Genomic DNA, 22589 nt, shown 5'->3' with positions numbered 1-22589 from the left:
TAATCCCACACTATCTCAGAATGGAGTATAATAAAGGTTTCTTTATTTAGGGTAGACTTACAGATGAGCAGTCCTCTGCATGAACAGGGAACAGGAACTGAATCCAGCAGCCAAAGAGTCACACATGTTTTTACATCTGTATATATAGTATATTTGATCATGCCCAAAGTGAACCAGTATCTTAAACACTATTGGCTGAATGAGTTCTCACAGCCGATATATCTATGTCTTATTTCTTGTCTTTAAGGCTCAAGGTCTCTCTTCCAGTTCCTGTATTCTCTTGGTGAAGCTTGCTTCTGTTGTTCTCATTTGAATTCCTAAATTTTCCATTCCCAGAATTCCCTTAATTTAGATTTTCTTTTTTGATTCTATTCCCAGTATTGGGTCTTGAACAATTTTATTTATTTCCTTTCACCATTTATTTGTGTTTTCCAGGACTTTTAAAAGAGGGATTTATTAATTTCTTCTATAAGAACAATGATCACATTCACACAGGCTGTCTTAAGGGATTTTTCTTGTGCTTTAGTTATTTTGGATATTCTGTGCCTACTCTGGTAGTGTTGCTGTGGTCCAGTGAAGACATCTTCTGAATGTTACTGTGTTTTATGTTCACCCCTAGGAGTCTGCTTCCCGACTTGCTCAGCTGGTGTATTTCCAGGGAAAGCCTGCTGTTGTTGGAAGATGGAATAGTGGAGTGTGTTGAGAGAGGAGAAGATCCATGTGATCCACTGATTATAGAGTTAGAGAGGAAGGGGAGACTTAAGCAGCTGTTCTGGTATCAAGTTGGGATGAGAATGAGCAATTGAATTTGGAGGGGCAGAAGGAAATTTGAAGATCTGTGCTTAGCCTATATATTTCCTTTGCAGGATTACCTGTGGGTTTGCATGAGATTTTAATTTTTTAATTGTAAAAAATTGTACTTTGTATTTTGTACTTCTTTGTACTCCTGAACTCCTCCCAGATCCCCCTCACTGCCCAACCACCCACTTTTATGTTTTCTGTCTCTCTCTCTCAATATATATTTATATTATATTTATATATTATATATATTTTATATATATTTATATTATATTATATATATTTATAATATATATATTATATATGAGAAAGTCCCAAAAAACCAAAGTTACAATTATAACAAAAGACTAAAAATAAGAAAAGAAAAACAAAAAAAAAACAAATATTAAAACGAAAAAAATTTCAAACAAAACATTGAGAAAGGAAAGATCAGTTTTCTCCAATAGTGTTGTTACTGATATATTAATCACACTTTGGGCAGGTTCCGTGCTGAGAAGCAATTCACCAGTACAACATTAATATCACATTAATTATGACATTATTTTTGTAATATTTGTAACAAAAACTTGCCTAGAATAACCTCCTTTTATTTTTACAAAGGGAGGCATTCAAAACCTAGGGTTAGACTTTTCTTTTGTTTCATGTGTTCCCCATGACATAGACTTTGATTTTAGACTCCCAGTCTTACCAGTAGATGAGGCATTTCTAGTATATGGCATAATGAGATTGGAATTAATTTTAATGGAAAAATAACTGAATATGTTTATAAAATTTGGTCTACTAAATAAACAAAGAACACTACATAATTGTGATAATTATGTAAATCTGCCTGTCTTCCAAAATTTCACCTTTTAGAGAACATTCATTATCTTCTTACAGCAATTTGGCTTCTTATAAAAATATTTTAAATTTATATGCCATCTCTATTTAGCAAAGCACACAGTGTTGTAAAGAACTTTTCAATATGATAACCAAAAATTTAAAAATAATTACAAGTTCTTCCTGGAAGGATGAAGAGAACTGGACAATTCCACCATCTCAAAGAATAGAAAGGTCACCACACTAGAACGCATTCTGACGAGAGTGCAAAGACTGCCCGGTGCTTCTCCCCTTCTGCTGTCCCACAGACCTGGTCTCAGAACCTCAATTCTCACACCAGTCTATGCCAGCTTCCCATGAAAATACATATATGTGCGCTAAAATGCCAGAAACGCTTAGTTTAACTACATTCACATCGACTGCCCCACATAACTGGAGGTTTATTTCATTTTTCTTTTATTTCCCCAGTGCTTTTATAATTATTTGAAAAATGTGTTCATGATATTAGACATTCCATTTAGTATGTTTCAAAGTGGTAACGTAAAGCTAATTATTGCTTAATAAATTACTAATGAGTTTATTATTTTCTCATTTATCTTGATTTTATGCATCCTGCCTCTCTTGAAAATTATTTGCATGTTTAAAAGATTTAAATGTTTTCAATATCTTTGTAATTCTTAGTACAGTTCAGACAAAATTAATCTAGATTTTAAATTGATAAAATGATTTTTCAATATTCCAAAAATCTTTTTTGAACACATCTATATTTTAAAATACACATTTTCAAAGATGAATTGATATTAAAAATATTAAAATATAATAAATTAGATGTTCTACAAAGTTATATAACAGGTTCACATGTTTGATAAACTTAGTGACTCTAATTCCATTTACTCTATTAATAGATACCGAGCTATTTAGTTTAATACTTTTTATTCAAACTGTACAAAAGTTAAATTCACTTAAAACAAATACAGGACAGTGGCACTATTTAATCATCTCAAATTTGTCAGTTTTACTATGCCTCTTATGATATTGAGATATTCTTGTTTGGTATATAAATATTTTTCTCATAGATTATATGTAGAACAATGACTTTACGTTGGACACAGTGTAAACTAATCTTAGGCTATTTCTTTTTTTACTTTTGATTCTTTGATTTTTTTCATTCTTTTTAAAATTGATTTTTATTGAGCTATACATTTTTCTCTGCTCCCTTCCCTTCCTCATGCCTCCCCTTCAACCGTCTTCCAGGAGTTATCGTCGCTTTCTATTTCCCATGTAGATTAGATCTATGGAAGTCTCTCTTAGGGTCCTCATTGTTGTCTAGGTTCTCTGGGACTGTGATTTGTAGGCTGTTTTTTTTGTTGTTGTTGTTGTTTTTGCTTTATGTTTAAAAACTACTTACAAGTTAGTGCATATGATAATTGTCTTTCTGGGTCTAAGTTACCTCATTCAAAATGTTGTTTATTTTCCTGCAAATTTCAAGATGTCTTTAATTTTTTTTTCTGCTGTGTAGTACCCCTTGTGTAAATGTACCACATTTTCCTTATCCATTCTTTGGTCAAGGGGCATTTAGGTTGTTTCCAAGTTTTGGCTGTGACAAACAATACTGCTATAAACACAGTTGAGCTCATGTCCTTGTGGTACAATTGAGCATCCTTTGGGTATATAACCAAAAGTGGTATTGCTGGACTATTTCTAATTAATTAGAATAAACCTTTGTAAGCACCATGTTTTCCCATATGCAATAAATTTTAGGGTAGAAAACTAGTTAAGATTTAATAAAAATTTGAGAGAGGGAGAAATACATATTCTAACACAGGATAATTTTCTAAATACAAAAACGACATAAACTTCTATTATATCAACATTCATCATGTTTTCTACCTCAGTTTTCTTTACACCTAGTTTAATTCTTTGTCCATATCCTGTTGGCATTTTGACAGTTCCCACTGAAACTCCCTGCAGCTTTGTTAGCCTTCAAATCCCCAAGGCTCACTCTCCATTGCTTCACAAATTAGCAATGTATTCTCAAACCTTAAAAGGGCCTTTTGTAAGGAAAGAAATTTAAGAATAAGTTTGGAACAGTCAGGTATTGTCTATTTTATCTGGAGAGGTGAATGTTTGGCATGTGAGAGTATTGGGGGACTTCTAGGTAAATATTTCTATTCTTCAAATTCAGAAAAAATAAAAAAATGAATGCAAACAGATATAATGATATAAATCTTCAGTTAATACCTCCATATCAAAGATATATAGCACAAATAAAGCAGTATGTGAATCCTGAATTAAAGTGCATTCTCAATAATAGAGTTCTTTCTCATTCTGATATTTATAATTGCCATATGTGGAATGAACAGTGGACAAAATAGAAATCATTTGGTATTAATTTTTAGTCATAAATTTATATATAGCAACTGAAACATGTTAGAGTACAGAACCAATAACCAATACAGAAAAGATATGGTGAAAATTAGAATAAAATATTGCCTAGGATTCTGGTTTCACAATAGTCTAGTTCTCCTTTTACCCATAATGCTGATGACACTGATCTTGGACTTTGAGATCAAGCTGAAGAGAAACCTATATAACCTTTTATTCTGTAACCTTAAATTTATATAGTTATCAAACTCAAGAATTTCACTCTGAAAGGAGTAACAGTCTTTACCACACATTACTTCTCAGAACTTAGAATACATTGTACATTTTTACGAAGTTTATTGATGATATCCATCTACCATTATGTCTCCCTGGGCCCCTTCAGTGCTCCCTTCTTCTCGGTTTCCCTCTGAAGTGTGTGCTGCCAATGTGCACATCTGTGTAAGCTCATCAAATGCACACATCTGATCTTTGACTTTGTTTAGGATATAATGTGTATGCATCTCTATATGTATTTTTTGAGTGAACATATGCAGGCACAAATTTAAGTATCTGCTTGTGTGTGATGTAATGTACTTCTTCTATTGCCAGTTTAACAATGTGTGGAAATCTCTGTCATTATTAAATATATTAAGGTAAGGTGAAAAGAGAGATGATGATTGATAGAGATAAAGAAAATGTCTTGGTATTTGAAAATATTTAAACCGACTTCTTAATTAGAGAGATTTGTTCTTTTATTTCTTTTTTCTTTCAGTCTCTCTTGTCAACTGTAGACAAGGAAGCCTTCTTTCCTCCAACTCCATATTTCATTATTAATGAAAGTATTTAAATGCATTTTAATAGTATTGTGTAACTAAACTTTTGTAAAATATTTTTTTTTAGACTGGAGTATTCTTATGGAATTTATGGGCCTTTGGGTATTTGCTATTCAGTTTATCTCTCTTACATCTATTTGTGTCACACCCCAGTGACATAATGCTTTCCTCATATATAAAAGCCACCATGACGCTGTATAAACTACACAACTAAAAGACAAGACTTTAAAAAATCAGATAAAAATGTGCATGCCATGAATTTGCTCAAGTTTTAATCACAGTAATTTATCATGTTCATTCTGATTCCAATCACAGGCCTTATAGCAAGTTATTTAATTACAGAAGACAGTATCAGTTTGTCATCCTTCAACTGACCAAAGATCTGAATTATTCCTGGTTAATGATTACACCTTCTGTAAAGAAAAATAAAATGTTCTTAGGAAATGAGAGGTTTCTAGCCTTCTAACGGCATCGTAAGAAACAAATATCAAGTGGTATACAGTTCAATAGTTTTGATGAATACCTACGTGTGAAACAATTATAGCTTATAGATTCACTACTCCTTTCACTATCAATATTTATTCAGTCCCTTGTAAAATATGTTTATAAAGACTTCAATACCTTTAGCAAATTCATTTTTGTTCCCTCAGGGAAACAAAAAAATCTCTTTCATGAAAATGAGAGATAAACCCAGAGCAATGACATTTTTATTTTACAGGTGAGTTAAACTGAGGCTCTGTACTAACACTGGCAGGGATGTAGCTCCACAAGAGAGATGTTGACCATTAAGTGATATAAAAATGAATGGACAGAGGGGATGGTTTAGGTGTAGAGTGAGATGAGATAATACACTTGGTTCTAACCATGCTTCTAAGAGGAGAATAACTATGACCTAGTGTCAGATGAGAGAAAATTGCTGTATTTGTTATGCTCTGTAGGGACTGGTGATGGAGACAGAAAACAGGACAGTTGTCACAGAATTCATCCTCATAGGACTAACACAGTCACATGAAATTCAGCTCTTGGTCTTTGTTCTGAGCTTAATTTTCTACACCATCATCTTGCCTGGAAATGTCTTCATCATCCTCACCATCTTATCAGATCCTGGGCTCGGTGCCCCACTTTATTTCCTTCTGGGAAATTTGGCTTTCCTGGATGCCTCCTATTCCTTCATCGTGACTCCCAGGATGTTGGTGGACATCTTCTCTGAGAAGAAGGTAATCTCCTATAAAGACTGCATCACTCAGCTATTTTTCTTGCACTTTCTTGGTGGAGGTGAAGGGTTACTTCTGGTTGTGATGGCCTTCGACCGCTACATTGCCATCTGCAGGCCTTTACACTATTCCACTGTCATGAGCCCTAGAGCCTGCTATGTGATGCTGTTGGCTCCATGGCTTGGAGGTTTTGTTCATTCCATAATTCAGGTTGTCTTTATCCTCCGTTTGCCCTTCTGTGGTCCAAATCATCTGGACAACTTCTTCTGTGATGTTCCTCAGGTCATCAAGCTAGCCTGCACAGACACCTTTGTTGTTGAGCTCCTAATGGTCTTTAATAGTGGCTTGCTTACTCTTCTGTGTTTTGTGGGGCTGCTGACTTCCTATGCAGTTATTTTATGCCATGTTCATAGGTCAGCTTCTGAAGGAAAGAACAAAGCTATATCCACGTGTACCACTCATGTCATAATCATATTTCTTATGTTTGGACCTGCAATCTTCATCTATACACGCCCGTTCACAGCTTTAGCAGCTGACAAGGTGGTTTCTTTCTTCCACACTGTAATATTTCCCTTGATGAATCCTGTGATTTATACCCTTCGAAACCAGGAAGTAAAAACTTCCATGAAAAAGTTAATCATTCGCCATATAATTTGTTAGCTATTTTTTTAAATAAATGATCAAGGTGAAAAATTTTGCATGGCATTTATTGTTATAAAACAAATGCTGTTATTCTGAGTAAGTATATCTCTTTTTCAGGTATTGTATAGTTGATTTGGTAGAGTTATACATAGTGAAAGATTAAACTTTGTATGCTTTAAAGATTGCAAAAAGGAATAACAGAGCTATTGAAGTATATTGGATGAGTGTGGTAAATGCAGAGACCAAAATTAATAAGATGCATGAGTAAAGAACACTAAAGCATCTTGTGTTGGCTTGTTTTAAGTCAACTCAACACAAGCTAGAAAGGAGGGAACTTCATTTGAGAAATGTTCCATAAAGTCTAGCTTAGGACATTTTCTTAATTGGCAGTTGATAGAGGAGGGGCCAGAGCACTGTGGGTGGTGACACGATTGGGCTTGTGTTCCTGGATTCCGTAAGAAGTCAAACCAAAGAAGCCAATAACCAACACTTTTCTTTGGGTTCTGCATCAGCTCTTGTTTCAGGTTCCTGCCCTGTTGAGTTCCTATCCTGACTAAACTGATTGATGGATTAAGTTGTAGAACTGTAAGAAAAATAAACCCTTTCCTCCTCAATTTGCTTTCAGACATGGGTTTTATTATCTTATTAGTAACTCTAATTAGGATAGGCTTTAGACGGAAACAGAGTTTCACTGTCCATCTTCTAAATCTAATAACAATATTTTAGTATTTTAAGCAAAAGAACAACAAACCCACATCCTGTCTGGATCATCACCATAATATTCTATGACTAGAGTAACTCATTTTGATTTATGGGCTAATATGTTATAAAACATCAAGGGTCAAATGGAGGAGGGCTCTCTGCTACATTGCTGAGATCCTCACCTGTTGGTATTCTCAACATCATCTGGTACAAAACACAAGAAAGTTTTGTGACATTTTCTATTGGTTCTGTCTTTTCTCAGAGTTGAGACACGACTTCTTTTGGTCTCCTTCGAGGTTTCATTGTCTATTTCACTGTTCACAATATAGTCTAAAGCCTTTCTCCTCATCCAGACCATGGCAAAAGCATCTTATTTTCTGTGCATTATTGTATTGCATGGTAAATCTCATGGGGATCGTTTAAAAAACATTTAATCTCCTCACAGCCAAATGTGTCTCTTCTTGTTTCTCTATACAATTGAGACTTACTAGTGTAGTACATAAGTGACCTCCTTCACATTGCCTACTTTTCATTTTTATCATCACCTGTGCTTTCTACGCAAGGGTAGCGTTTCTAGTTAACAGACTACCATGGCTCTCCAGAGAAGGAATGCACTTGCTTCCTGGCTTCTTTGCTCCTGCTCCTTAAACTTTGTCTGCACTATCATCGGAGCTTCTCTTTCTCATCTTCTTTTACTTTTCCTAACCAAAGTATAATGACAGTTGTAACAGACTTCCGTTGCTCTTACTTTTTTTAAGTACTTGCAAAATGAGATATTGCCATTTCAAACACCCATTTTTCACACTTTCGTGAAATATAGGGAAGTAAAGGAAATTCTCATAATGGGATAGTTAACAATTAGTAACCAGTATACCGATGCATGATGACCATACTGAGAACCAACAGAAAGTTTGTAGAGTTTATTTTTCTTTGACTTATAAGCCAAAATTGAACCACTTCTCCACATAACCTGTTCTCCATGGTATATCTAATAACCATTGAGTAATTGTTTCTTGTAGCCAGCACTATTTATTTCAGCACTATTTATTTAGGCAATTTAAAATATTTATTTCATATAGAAGAATGTTTTGCTTTCATGTATATCTGTGCACTAAACCTGTTCATGTTGCCCACAGAATTCAGAAGAGGGTGCTGGATTGCAGGGAACTGCAGTTATAAGTTTTCATCCAACAAGTGGGTTCTTGGAGTTAAAGGAAAAGTAAATTCTCTTCACCTCTGAGACATCACTGTGACTCCTAGTCTGTCCACATCAGTACCTGCCCTGCTTACTTAGACACAGACTAAGTGCTTACAGGACAAAGGAGGACAACTCTTATTTCACTTTTCATGTGTTGTAGTCTCTGGTCAGCTTCCTTGTAAAAATATTCATCCATAAGGAAACTCAAGAAAGACACTGCCTGTTCATACCCTCCTTCTGTGTGTCCTATACAGGAAGCATTTATCATTGTCAGTTTTCTTTCATACAACTTTCTCACAAGTTAATAAATATCTCTCACTACTTTGATTAATCAAGACACAAACAATCGAGGTGTTTGTAATATTATTTATATTTTATCACTTTAAATGTTTATTTTTGCAAAAAATGGAAAAAAATAAGAATGTGTACACTAGCTAATTTTTTTAGATTATATTTAAGTTATAATTCTCCCTTGCCCTTCTTTCCTACAAACCCTTGTATAGTCTCCTCCCCACTCTCTTTCAAATTCCTATCTTTCTTTTTCATTAATTATTATTACATGCATATATGTATATGTATATACATGTTCCTACATATAACCCATTGAGTTCATATAATGTTCCTTGTATGTTATGCTTTCAGGGCTGACCACTTGGCACTGGATAATCAGTCAGTGCACTCATTCCTGGGAAGGGCCATCTCTCCTGCTCACAGTGGCCTGTTGTTCTTATTGAAGGGCTGAGATATCATGCAATTTCTTCCTTCCACTTTTTATGTTTTTTGGTGTCATCCTTGTTCAGTTTATATCAGCCATCCAGTTGGTGAGATTTTACCTGTATAGTTTCTGATGTTAAGGAGAGAATCTCACAGCAATCTCCCTGATACTATGGCTTTTAAAAATCTTTTTGCCTCCTCTTTCTCAATGTTCAGTTCATCCTATCAAGTGGAACAGCATCCTCCCTAACTATACTGTAAAGCATTTGTCCTTATAATAGGACATATACCCACAGATAAGTCTAGTCTTCATCCATTATCAAGAAAACAATTGTCCAGCTAGGCATTCTTTTTAGTTTACTGTTTATTTATTTATTTATTTTTGTTGTTGTTGTTTTTTGTTTTTCGAGACAGGGTTTCTCTGTGGTTTTGGAGCCTGTCCTGGAACTAGCTCTTGTAGACCAGGCTGGTCTCGAACTCACAGAGATCCGCCTACCTTTGCCTCCCAAGTGCTGGGATTAAAGGCGTGCGCCACCACCGCCCAGCCTACTGTTTACTTTATTACTGTTGACTGCCTCTGGATAAATTTTCTTGATACACTTTGTTCTGATAGATGGCTTTAACATCCCTGTCTCCCATATTGCTCCAGTCTTGAAAAATCACTTTCTTGTTTCCTGGAGATTAATTATCATTTTTTTCTATAGAAGAGTAGAGCAAGTTCTTTGACCATGGTTAAAAATATTTATGAGAAGCAACACAAACTCTTTCGAGATATATATATATATATATATATATATATATATATATATATATATATGGGGAGATATATATGACAAATGTAAGAATAGAACTCTGAAAGATAATTGATATAATGATCTTGTAGAAACATATTTCAACCAATGCATGCTCGTTCTTGAATCATCTCTGTTTTTGTTCGGGACATTGATTTTTGGTAATAAATATGAATTTTGGTAATAAAGTTAAGGTACATGGGTATTTTTATTAAATTGTGAACAAATGGGGGTTTCTCCAAGGTAGTTAATAGTAAGAGTAATATTAATGGTGACAAGAAATTAGAAAAACTGTTTGATGCACTATATTGAAGAATATAGTTAAACAGTATCTCTAAAAATAAATAACTTGCCAACATTGTGTTAATAGAGGAAATCAGAAGCAAAATGTTGCCTTCATTATTATGCTTATATGAAACAAAGATTGTATAGTACAAATATGTGGTGACAGAATATTAGCTATTTCTTGGATTAAATTCAACCAAAAAGGCCACGAGAAACATGAGCGGCAATGTAAATATTTTGTGCAGTGAGTGATATATGACTTAGTGACACATATTAATTAATGACCTATTATATATTGACAACTATGTATAAAAAAGAAGACAACTGTATACTTCCATAGGTCTGTGAAGTACAGGCATTACAGGAAATGGTACATAAGTTTCTCTAATATTAAAAAGTTAGATTATTCACAGGACTCAGCAACTCCATTCCTGGGCATCAATCTGAAGATCCAGAAATTAGCACCTTAACAAATATCAAATCTGCCACGTTTACTATAGTGCTATTCACAGTGACTATTGTATGAAAACAATGTAAATATCAACTGATAGCTACATGGCTGAAATGTGATATATGGGCACACATCTAAGAATATTATTTAGCAAAATAGGATGAGATATTGTTTTGTGACAATAACTGAGAAGAGATCTTATTAAGCAAATCAAAAACACAGAAAGAACCATGTTCTGTACAAGTTAATTGTAGCTATAATTTAAAAAATAGAAATCGTAAAACCAGATAATATAATAGGACTCACAAGGCTCTGAAATTGAGAAAACAGGAAGCTGTTTGTTAGAGTCAATGGTTATTGTGTAAAATAAAAATTTTCTGAATAATTTCTGAAGTTCTAATTTAAAACCATGACTACAATAATACTCTACTGTTGACATAATGATAGAGTTAATTTTTAGTGTCCTCATTAACTATTCCCCTCCTCATAACATATATATTACATGTGTGTGTGTATGTGTGTGTGTGTGAGGTGATGAATGTGTAGTGTGTCTGTATGTATAAAGAATGATTGATTTCTATACCTTGAATATATTCACCTTTAATTTTACGAGTAAATATTTAAGAATTAAATGTCTATGAACTTGGTGGCCTACAATGACTACAGGCCTGGCAAGACACACCCACTGATGTAATAGTAGTATGAATATCATGAGATTAACCAAACACTCTCTGAGTGGATTTAACTCCCTTTATACAAGATGATACCCAATTACTGACACCATTACTGGGGCTAAGAGCCTGTTTCTATTCAGTTAATAGACAAGTGGGAAAACACATTAATATTATTCTGCTAAGTGAACATACTGTTAAATGACTTCCTAATGACTCACATATCAATGCATCTTTCAGCTCTCAGGATAGAAGCTTCTGTTTGCAGAACATGATGTTTATCCCTATAAGTCAGAATGAGGCAAGGTACAGGGAATAATCAACACTGAATGTCCATCCATCAAATCAACATCTGTATGCTCCTTCCAAGTCTCAGGGATCATTGTGGAATGAGTGACAAAAGGGGGCATAAAAGGCAAAAGATTTGATGGAATACAAGGAAGCTGTGTCCTTCAGATGTATCAGGGTAGGTATACACATGAAATCCCAATGATGTGACAGCAAGCTCATACCTAGTGAAAATTCAAGCCAAACCAAATCCCACCATGGGGAAGGGATGAAATTCCACCCATAGCAGAGGACATAATAACACTGAATACCTTCTAGGTGAACTATTCAACTTCTTTTAGAGTATTGCCAAATTCCATTTGAAAGCCATATATCCATGGGAAGACAAATTATAATTGATACATGAAAACAGAAAAGGGGGCACAGGGGTGTATTTGGGACAAGTGAATACGGGGTGATTATGGTCAAAATGCATTGTAAGCATTCATGAGTACTTAGTAATGAAAAATAATTAAAATCTATAAAATTGCTCTTAAGTATGCATTTAATGCATATTAATTATACCTCAGACATGCTTAAGGAGATGTTGTTGTGTACTAATTATACAAAATGATGGATTCATTTTGCCACTTTCATAATTTACATACAGCATGCTAACTGCATTTGCCCCATGTCTTCTCCCCACCCGTTTGCGTCTCTGAAACAGTCCAGTTTACATGCTCATTACTGTTTCCCATTTGTGCTCTACACGGGAGAAAAACATGCAATGCTTGCCTTTTGGAATCTGGTTTATGTCATTATGGAAAGTGAAATAAACATATATTGCTTTTCATGTAATTGTCAATATTACTTTTACACATTTTAATTCTTACTTTATTTCAATAAGTATATTATAAATTTTATATTGGCCTTTTAAATCTTACTTTAATAAGCCTGGCTGATATTTTTCTCATTTTATTAAAAACTAACATTTATACATGTTAAGAGTTATAGTATGATAATTCAGTATATACATACATTGTTTAATGATCCAAGTAAAATAATTAGTATCTTAGATTTTGTATTGGGAAACATTTCTCTTTTTTATTTCACTTAAATCACTTTTCCCCCATTTAAGTACAAAATTAATGTTCTTCCTTCATTCCTTCCTTTTTTCCTTCCTTCATTATTTCTTCTGAATTATCACCAAATGAAAATATTGGGAACAGTCAGAGATTGCTTTTTGTTTGCAATTTTTGGGAGAACTCAAACTATTCAATTATATTAGTATATTTGTATATATTTTTTATATGAAATTTATAAGATTGGTTAAATTGCCTGCTGCTTTTCATTTTCTCCAAGATTCATCTGTTTGCTTCTTGGTATATTGTTGGTATATTGATTACCTATCTGTTTTTTCTTAGGTTGTAAAAATATCCTATTGTATATCTTGATATAATACTTATATATTGGGTTACAAATCTCCATTCTGAGAACAAAATCTAGAATTTAAAATTAACTTTATATTATATTTTGGGTAAACATTTAAGATGAAGGAGTTCCTGGATTATTTATAAAATTATGAAGAATATACCCCGTTTCTTCTTGAGTCTTGCCTCTGTAAGACTCTAGCTACTTCCAGATGAGTCTAGTCAGTTTCCAAGGCTGACTAGGCTATAGGGTTTTTTTCTTACTTTTCTTTAGCTTTCTTTGTCATTTGCTTTCTTTTCTGGTGATATGACTGCATGGCCAGAGAATTCCTGCGGACTACTGTCTGTCTTTCAGTTTTCATCCCCATGGAATCAGTCACCTTTCTGTCCACTATTCTGCTTTTCTACTGTTCATGATTTGACCTGGTTTGCATCTGCGCTTTGCTCCTCCCTCCTCGTTTTCTTTATGTCTTTTCTTTCAGTTTTGTTTCTTTTTATGTTCTTATCTAATGCAATACATCCTGACCACAGCCACCCCTCCCTCCACTCCTCTCAGTTCTTCCTTCCCCTTCCCTCTCCCCCAGATCCATAGCTCCACTTTTCTATTTACCTTAAGAAAAGATCAGGCTTTCCAGTGATATCAACCTACCATGGCGTAACAAGATGCAGTAAGACTAGGCACAAAACCCTCATATCAAGGCTAGATGAGGCAACCCAGTAGGAGTAAAAGGGTCCCAAAAGAAGACCAAAGAGCCAGAGGCACCCATTGTCACGGTTAGGAGTCACACAAACAGCCCAAGCTAAACAACCACAGCATGGATGCTGAGAGAGAGGACCTAATGCAGGCTCCATGATTGCTGCTTCACTCTGTGAGCCCCTATAAGCTTTGCTTAATTGATTCTGCAAGTCATGTTCTCCTAGTGCCCTCGACCTCTCTGACTCCCATAATCCTTCCTCCAACTCTTGTTCAGGGTTCCCTGAGCTCTGCCTAAAGTTTGGGTGTGAGTCTCTGCATCTGCTTCCATCAGCGCAAAGGAAGCCTCTTTGAAGGCCATTTAAGCAGTATTGGGGTATGAGCGCCCTCTTGTGGTTTGGACTTCAAGTTAGCCCTGTCTTTGGTTGGCCTCTTCCACAAACCCTAAGTCACTATTGCCCCAGGGCAACTTGTAGACAGGACTGATGTGGGTATAACGTTTTGTGCCTGGATTAGTGTTCCCTGTCCCACCACTGGGGGAGCCTTTCCTGGTTACAAAGATGGCCAATTCAGGCTCTCTGTTCAGGACTTCTGCATTACTGGGAGTCCTCACAAGGTTAAACCTATTATATTCCAGGAAGTTTCCACTGCACTAGGTTTCCACATAGAACCCAAGTATCCCAATTCCAGTTGTCTTTTCTTATACTCTCTCCCATAAACTTAAATATTCAATATCCTTATCCATTAGGAAAAAAAAAAATCAAAACAACGTTGAGATTCCATCTTATACTGTTGGAATGGCAAAGATTAAAAACACAAACAGCAGCTCATGCTGGAGAAGCTGTGGAGCCAGTGCAAACATTCCTCTATTGCTAGTGGGAGTGCAAATTTGTGTTGCCTCTGTGGAAATCAGCGTGGTTACTCAGAAAATGTTCCTCAGAAAATTTGGGAATTGATGTAACTCAAGACCCAGCTATACCACACTTGGGCATATACCTAACAGTTGCTTCATCCAACTACAAGGACACTTGCTCTACTATGTTCATAGTGGTTTTATTCATAATAGCCAGGAATTGGAAACAAAGTGAGTGTTAGAAGTCCAGAAATGTGATCCCATTTCCACACCAAAAGTCAGAGTTCTGCTCTTTCAAGGTTATTGTCAGCAGGTGTGACTAATAGCCAGATCTTGTACTCAAGGAATAGAGAAGTAGATTGTTTCTACCTTAAACAAGAGTCCTAAGTTCCTGGTGTAGGAGGTTCTTCTGTTTCTGTGTTGCTTTCATTGGTTGAATAAAGAGACAGCCTTGGCCTTTTGATAAGGCAGCCCTTAGGTGGGTGGAGTAGACAGAACAGAATGCTGGGAAGAAGGGAAGTGTGGCAGACACAATGCTTCTCCTGCCCAAGATGAACACTGGTTAGACTCATGATGATAAGCCACAGTCAAGTGGCGATACACATTAACAGAGATGGGTTAAAAATATGTAAGAGTTAGCTAATAAGAGGTTAGAACTTTATAAAGGGCCAGGCAGTGTTTAAATGAATACAATTCATGTGTTGTTATTTCAGTGTGTAAGCTAGCCAGGCGACGGGATACAGCTCACTGCTCCTCTTACTCTAAGTTCCAGTTCCCTTTACGGAGATAACTTTGGTTTCCACCAGGGAGTAGTTTGCTGAAAGAATGCTTTGGTGTAGTGTGTGAGCGTAGACTTGTTTTGTTCTAGCAACAGAATGTTTAACTGTAGATGTAGCCCATGACCTTCAATTGGTATGTTCATTTCCTTGTATCATGTCAATGCAGTCTTTTGTCTTACTCCTACCTTTTGGGGTCAGGGGTATTTTAAGCAGTTAGAAATTAAATGCCAGCGAATTTCAGTATTCACGGGAATTTCCTCTCAATACTATTCTATGTTTCTCCGTTTTATTATTTTCATTCATATTCTTTACTGTATTTCTAAATCCCCATGCTTCTAACCTAGTAAGAGGTATTTTTGTTAAGGCTGGTCCCCGACAGTGGGTGTCCCTCAACAGAAGAATGGATAAAGAAAATTGGACATATTCATACAATGGAGTATTACTTAGGTGGTAGGGAAAAATGACATCATGAAATTTGCATGTAAATTGATGGTGCTAGGAAAAAAATCATCCTGGGTGAGGCAATCCAGACTCAGAAAGACAAGCATTATATGTACTCACTTAAAAGAGGATATTAACTGTTAGCTGTTAAGTAAAGGATAATCACACTACAAGCAACAGACCCAAAAAGGCTAAGTAACAAAGAGAGTTCTGGGTGACTTATAGATCTTCTTAGGAAGGGGAAATAGAATAGATTTTTTTCAAGTGGACTGGGGTGAGTGGGGATGGAAACATATTTCTTTGGAGTGAAAATAATTGAGAACAATTACACATGTAATTATGATATATGATTATTTCACAAAATGTGTTTATTGTCTTATGCTGAACTGATTTATCAACTCTATTTTGTCTTCCAAAATAGAAAAATACAAGATGGACACACTTCTTTCAAGTTCAGTTAATTTTTTATTGAAAATCTTTGTAGAAACATGAAAAATTTTAAAAATTAAAAAAGTGTTAAAAATTAAGCAAAATAAAATAGATGAACAACAAATACTGATCAGGATTTTTTTACATACCTATTTAAGTATCTACTGTTTTTTAGGCAATGTTTTATCCCATATTAGCAGACAATTTTCTTTAGGAAGAATTATGACTTCAATGCCATTTTGAGGTCTTAAACCATCTTTAACCAGCCTTTGTGCCTATTTCATTATTATTAGCAACATCATGCAATGAAAAGGCAATTACGTTATACAAAAAGTTACAAAAGCAAACAAACAAACCAAGAACACATGAAAATTCAGTCAATGCAAGAAATATTAAAAAGATACCCAACAAATTTAGAATATGAAAAGGGGACACTTTAAAATCCTGGACACCATTTTCTTAGAAAGCATTTTTTTTTAAAAAAAGATGAATTTAGTGTTTTCAGACAAAGCACAAAAATTAAACCAAGAATAACTCATGACCACAAATAGACCTTTAACAAATATGGATCTTGAAATGGTAATAAAAACTCCATGAATCATATTTAATTTTAAACAATGGCAGGAACTGAAAGGGGAAACTATAATTAGAATATATTATGTGAAAAATCTCTTTTCAATAAAAAGAGAAAAATAGTTTAAAAGTCTTCAAGAAAAACATAAATAAATTAATAAGCAAATAAATAAATATAGAACAGTCCAGAAATAGATGGATTCATGGCAGAATTTATCAGACTTCCATGAAGACCTACCCCCAGTTATTAATCTTAAAAAAATGAAAAAGACACCAAAGAAGCACTGCCATAGTCCTTCTGTGAGCCGGGCGATGGTGGCGCACGCCTTTAATCCCAGCACTCGGGAGGCAGAGGCAGGCGGATCTCTGTGAGTTCGAGACCAGCCTGGCCTACAAGAGCTAGTTCCAGGACAGGCTCCAAAGCCACAGAGAAACCCTGTCTCAAAAAACCAAAAAAAAAAAAAAAAAAGTCCTTCTGTGATGCTAATATCACTGTGAAGCTCAACCAAATAAAGACAACAACAACAAAACTAAAGTCCCAAATTACTGATGAACAGAGACTCAAAAATGCTCCATAAAATATTAGGAAGCAGAATACAGAATACATCAAAAAGATTATTTGTTATTTATTATCTCAGAAATGCAGCATTTGTTCAACATCTGCAAGTTAATAAACATAAACCGTATAAACAGATTTAAACATAAAAATCACAATATCATCTCAATAAATACAGAGAAGGCCTTTGACAAAATGCATCATGCCTTCACAATGAAATTTCTAAGGAATGTAGGCTTACAGAGAACATACATCAACAGAATAAAGGCTGCATGCAGAGACCCCAAACCAGTATCACTCTCAAAGTGGAAGACTGAAGCAGTCACATTAACATCAGCAACAAGACAGAGTTGTCCACTGTCCACACTACCTTTCAATATTGTGCTGGAGTGCCACCTAAAACAGTAAAGTAAGAGAAGGGAATTAGAAGAATATACATAAGGAATGAAGAAGTCAAAGTATATGTATGTACAGGTGACGTGATACAAAACTTCTAACATAAAACTTCTAGAAACAATGAACAAATTTAGCAACTGGCAGAATATAGTATCAACTTACACAAATAAATAGCTTTCTGATACAACAACAACAAATATACTGACAAGGAGGTCACTGACATACTCTTTTTCATAGTAGACTGAAAGAAAAAAATATTAAGGAATAAACACAACTAGATAAGTAAAAAGAGCTCTATAATATAAAATTTAAACTTCTAAAGAAAGAGATAAAAATAGTAGCAACATTCCATGTATATGGGTTACTTGAATTAATATTTTGAAAACACCATGTTGCCAAAATCTATTTACATAATCAATGCAATCTCAATTTTTCTTCATGGAAATAAAAAAATGTTATGTTAACATTCATATGAAACATGCAATACCATAGAGAGCCAAAACAATCCTGCGTACAGTGAACAATGCTGAAGTGATTGCAGCTCCAAATATTAAGACATATTACTGAGACATATTAATAAAACCTTTTGATACTGGCACAAAAACAGACCTGTGGATCAACAAAATAAAACTGAAGACCCAAACATAAGCACACATAACTTCAGCCACTGTCAGCTGACACAGACACCAAAACCATACACTGGAAAAAAGAAAGCATTTTGAAACAAATGGTTCTGGGGAAACTGTATATCCACAACAGAAATCAATCTATCTATCTATTTATCTATCTATCTATCTATCTATCTATCTATCTATCTATCTATCTATCTGTCTATCATCTATCTATCTATCTAGCTGTCTATCTATGATCTATCTATCTATCTATCTATCTATCTATCTATCTATCTATCTATCTATCTATCTATGATCTATATATCTATCATCTATCTATATATCTATCATCTATCTATCTGTCTGTCTATCTATTATCTATCTATCATCTATCTATCTATCTATCTATCTATCTATCTATCTATCTATCTTCTATTTGCACCAAAACTAACTCTAAATGGGTTAAATATCTAAATGTGAAACTTAAAAATACTAAAATAAAACACAGACAGTACCCTACATGATATAGGTGTAGGAAAGAATGTTCTCAATAAAACTCTATTTGCTTAATAATTAAGTACAACTATTAAAAAATTGTACTTCAAAAAACTAAAAAACTTCTGCACATGTTCAGTCTCATTGGAGGTGTCTCACTTCAAGTCTTCAGATATAACTACCAGCCAGGAGTAACTGTAGAATTCAGGAAAGTGAAACAGGACCATTGCCAGCGTAGGTGAACTGGGGAGCAATAGAGAGTTCAATAGCAGGATACACGTACTCTGGGAAAATGGGATGGAAACTTATAAATGAAATTTCTCTTTCCCACAGAAGAAGACAACTACAGAAAATTATGACTAATCAAAATGCAGAGGTATATAGCCTAGCTCCATTGAATACACCAACAAAATGATCCCATACCTAACACTCAGGAAACATTGCAGAACAAGCAGCAGAAATATTGTAAGAGTCAGAAGATCAGGGCATTTTCTGTGTCTTAGTTTGAGTTTCTATTGTTGTGAAGAGATACCATGGCCACAGCAACTCTTATAAAGAAAACATTTAATTGGGGTTGCTTGCCTACAGTTTCAAAGGTTCAATCCATTATCAACATAGTGGGGAGCATGGTGGTAGACATGATGCTGGCTACATCTTGGCTTTCAGGAAACAGAAAGAACTAGTTGTAGGTCTTCATTGTGACAAAGCTTTACAGTAAAGTAAATAGTAATCCCCCCATTTTCAAAACCAGAACTCTGAATCTAATCTTTTCTGATTTGCTTTCTTTCCTGACCATTATCCATAATAACTTGTATCCTACATCCTAAACAAAGACAAACATTCACAATCCATTTTTTGGGGAATGTGAGCATAGTTTTCTAGGCTACTTCCTGCTGTTTATGGATGCTGATAATCTTATGGGGACCTAAGGAAAATTTAGAATTATGGTCAAGTACTGACTGGAATATTCTGTGAGACTTTATCATCACAGCCAGAAGTCTTGAGGCTGTTCTGGACATAGAACTCAGAAGAAACTCCAACAGAGGTCCTCTGAAATGTTGGATCATCTGGACCATTTGCCCCTATTGGAGATTTTTCAAGGGATCTTCCTTGATCAAACCTGATTTTTATTAACCCAGAATGAATCCACAGCCTCTCCTTTCCATGTAAAAACCTTGCAGCTCTTTTAAGAGGCCCTGCCACAAAACAATAAATGGTGTTCATGAGTAGTCGAGAGCATGCTTCTTGGTGGTGGCATGGACCTTGAAATGTCATAGAGTTGTGGCAATCAACATGGCTCCTACCAGTACCTCTGCAAATGCAAAAAATTTGGTGCCAATGTGGTCAATTACATCCATGCAAAACCCGAGAAAGCTTGGAAAGGAATTCTAGACTAAAAACAGAGTTAAACACAGATCCTTGATAGCCAGCACTTTCTTTCTTCCTTCCTTCCTTTCTTTCTTTCTTTCTTTCTTTCTTTCTTTCTTTCTTTCTTTCTTTCTTTCTTTCTTTCTTCTTTTGGGTGGGCTCTGTTTGATGGCAGTAAACAGTGGTGCCATGGCTCCTTTAAGAGAGTTATTTCTGATTCAGCAATAGCAGCAGACAAATATACAAACAAACAAAAACTGCATGGCTTCTTTAAGAAAGAGCTCTTTCAGGAGGCCAAGTACTTGAATGGTGTTTGAGGGCCTGGGTGTTTGTATGCCCACTCAGGGTTAGGAGGAAAGTAGCTTAGAGCATGCCTGCTGCTCAACACCCCAGTCTGGGAAAGCAGCAGATTGGGTCTTCTGGGCATGCACAGGCAGCAGAGCATGGTAGATTCCCCCCACCATACACAGATATTTTGAAGCTGTGCAGTGCACTGCATAGCAGATTAGCTTTTACTCAGATAAAAAGTGTTTCTATGCAGGACGGTGCTACCTAGAGTTGAGGTGCTGAGGATGGCTCTCACTCAATAGTCCCAGAGCCAGTGGTGAACTACCTCCACCATATTGAAAGCTTGAGAGAGGTGGACCCAGCATCCAGGGCAGCTGTAACCAAGTTGCTTACCATTTTAAAAGCACTCTTCATCAGAAATGGATCACAGTGTTGGCTAAATGCATATAGGTTTGGGAGAGAAAAGAAAAAAATATAGACAGTTATAAAAAGAAGTTAATGGTTATTAAAAATGAAACAAAGTCTTTAAAGAGACATAGTACAGATAGTCATAGAGTAAAGGAGTAAAAAAAAGTAGACCACAAAAGATGGGATATCATAGAGACTCTGGATTATGTATATTATTATATTATCTTTAAATTTTTTGACTGTGAATGAGCTAAGTACAGATATTTCATTCTACCTCCTGCTAAACTAAACCAACATATATATTTTAAAGATATCTTGACTTCAAAATTTGGGTCTAAGGATATGTTGCTTTGGAAAAGAGGTTCTGCTTTTGTTTCCATAGAAGATGAGAATCTATGAATTCTTTCCAGGCTAATGGGGTTTGATGAACCAAGACCACCAAAAGGTCTCTGTAAAGTCCTAAAAAGAAAATACTTCATCTAACAAAAAGCAAGAAGCAGTTTGGAGAGAACTACACAGAAATTCCCAAATATTGTTTATAAATGTTTGTTTACATTTAAAGGGGAGATATATTATATAGATTTGCATTGGTATGTATCTTGGTTTGTTGATACAAATTTAAGGTTAATTTTGTTATATGTATAACATATATATTGATTAAGATATTATGTTTGGGTCCTTGTTTCTGTGCTGAGGAGTTCCATCTAGGCGGGTGAGTGTGAGCCACCCCTGGGGCAGACTGTCCCTGAAGCTAGCACAGCCCCCACCCCAGATCCTGCTGCAGGGGCTTATTTGTTACACAAGAACCTGCCTCCCCTAAGCCTACCCTATTGTCTGTAAAGTCCTTGGCCCAGGAACAGTTTTCTGTGTTCCACTCGACCCTGCCCTCCCCCCACAGCCACCCTTTTGTCTGTGGGGTCCTTAAACTATCAGGTGTCCTTGTTTCTGTGCTGCTGTCCCAGAAGTGAGCACAGCCCCCCCCCCAACTGCTGCTGCAGGGGCTTTTTTTTGTTATACATGACCCTGCCTCCCCCAAGCCTGCTCTATTGTCTGCAAAGCCCTTGGCCCAGGAACAGTTCCTGCTCCTGCACTAAGGTGACCCACCCAGAGGGGTGAGTGCCTGCCTGCCAGTAAGGCCAGAAGGTCCCCTCAAAGAAGTGCCGGGCACCTTTAGCTTCTACTACAGGGTCTTCTGTGTTCCACTCAACCCTGCCCTTCCCCATGGCCGCCCTTTTGTCTGTGGGGTTTATGGACTATCAGAAGTCCCTGTTACTGAGAAGTTCCATCCAGACTGGAACAGTTCCTGCACCTGCACTGAGGAGATCCACCCAAAGAGACAGTCACAGCAAAGATTGGACCAAGACACCAAGACTCTTCTGGCTGCATTTGAAGGAAGAGATGGGCAGGCACCAATGCAAGAATTCCTCCAACAACCTGAAAGGCAACATGACATCACCAGAATTCAGGGATCACACAAGAGGAACTGAACACCCTACTCCAGAAGGAATAGACGAAATCT

The 22589-nt window shown here is 35.8% G+C and overlaps 1 protein-coding gene across 1 annotated transcript; it reads left to right on the top strand.

Annotated features, from left to right (window-relative positions):
* Positions 1-5761: 5761 nt before the first annotated feature.
* Positions 5762-6688, top strand: LOC130885272 (olfactory receptor 4N4C-like). The gene has a single exon (XM_057786727.1). It carries the CDS (start codon positions 5762-5764, stop codon positions 6686-6688), a length of 927 nt encoding a protein of 308 aa, XP_057642710.1.
* Positions 6689-22589: the final 15901 nt, after the last annotated feature.

This window comes from Chionomys nivalis, chromosome 12, assembly GCF_950005125.1.
Source record: "Chionomys nivalis chromosome 12, mChiNiv1.1, whole genome shotgun sequence".
Taxonomy (NCBI): Eukaryota; Metazoa; Chordata; class Mammalia; order Rodentia; family Cricetidae; genus Chionomys; species Chionomys nivalis.
This window is presented reverse-complemented; position numbering and strand designations above follow the sequence as displayed.

Coding starts and splice junctions, on each gene's coding strand:
- LOC130885272 (XM_057786727.1), top strand. CDS start 5,762: ATGGAGACAGAAAACAGGACAGTTGTCACAGAATTCATCCTCATAGGA.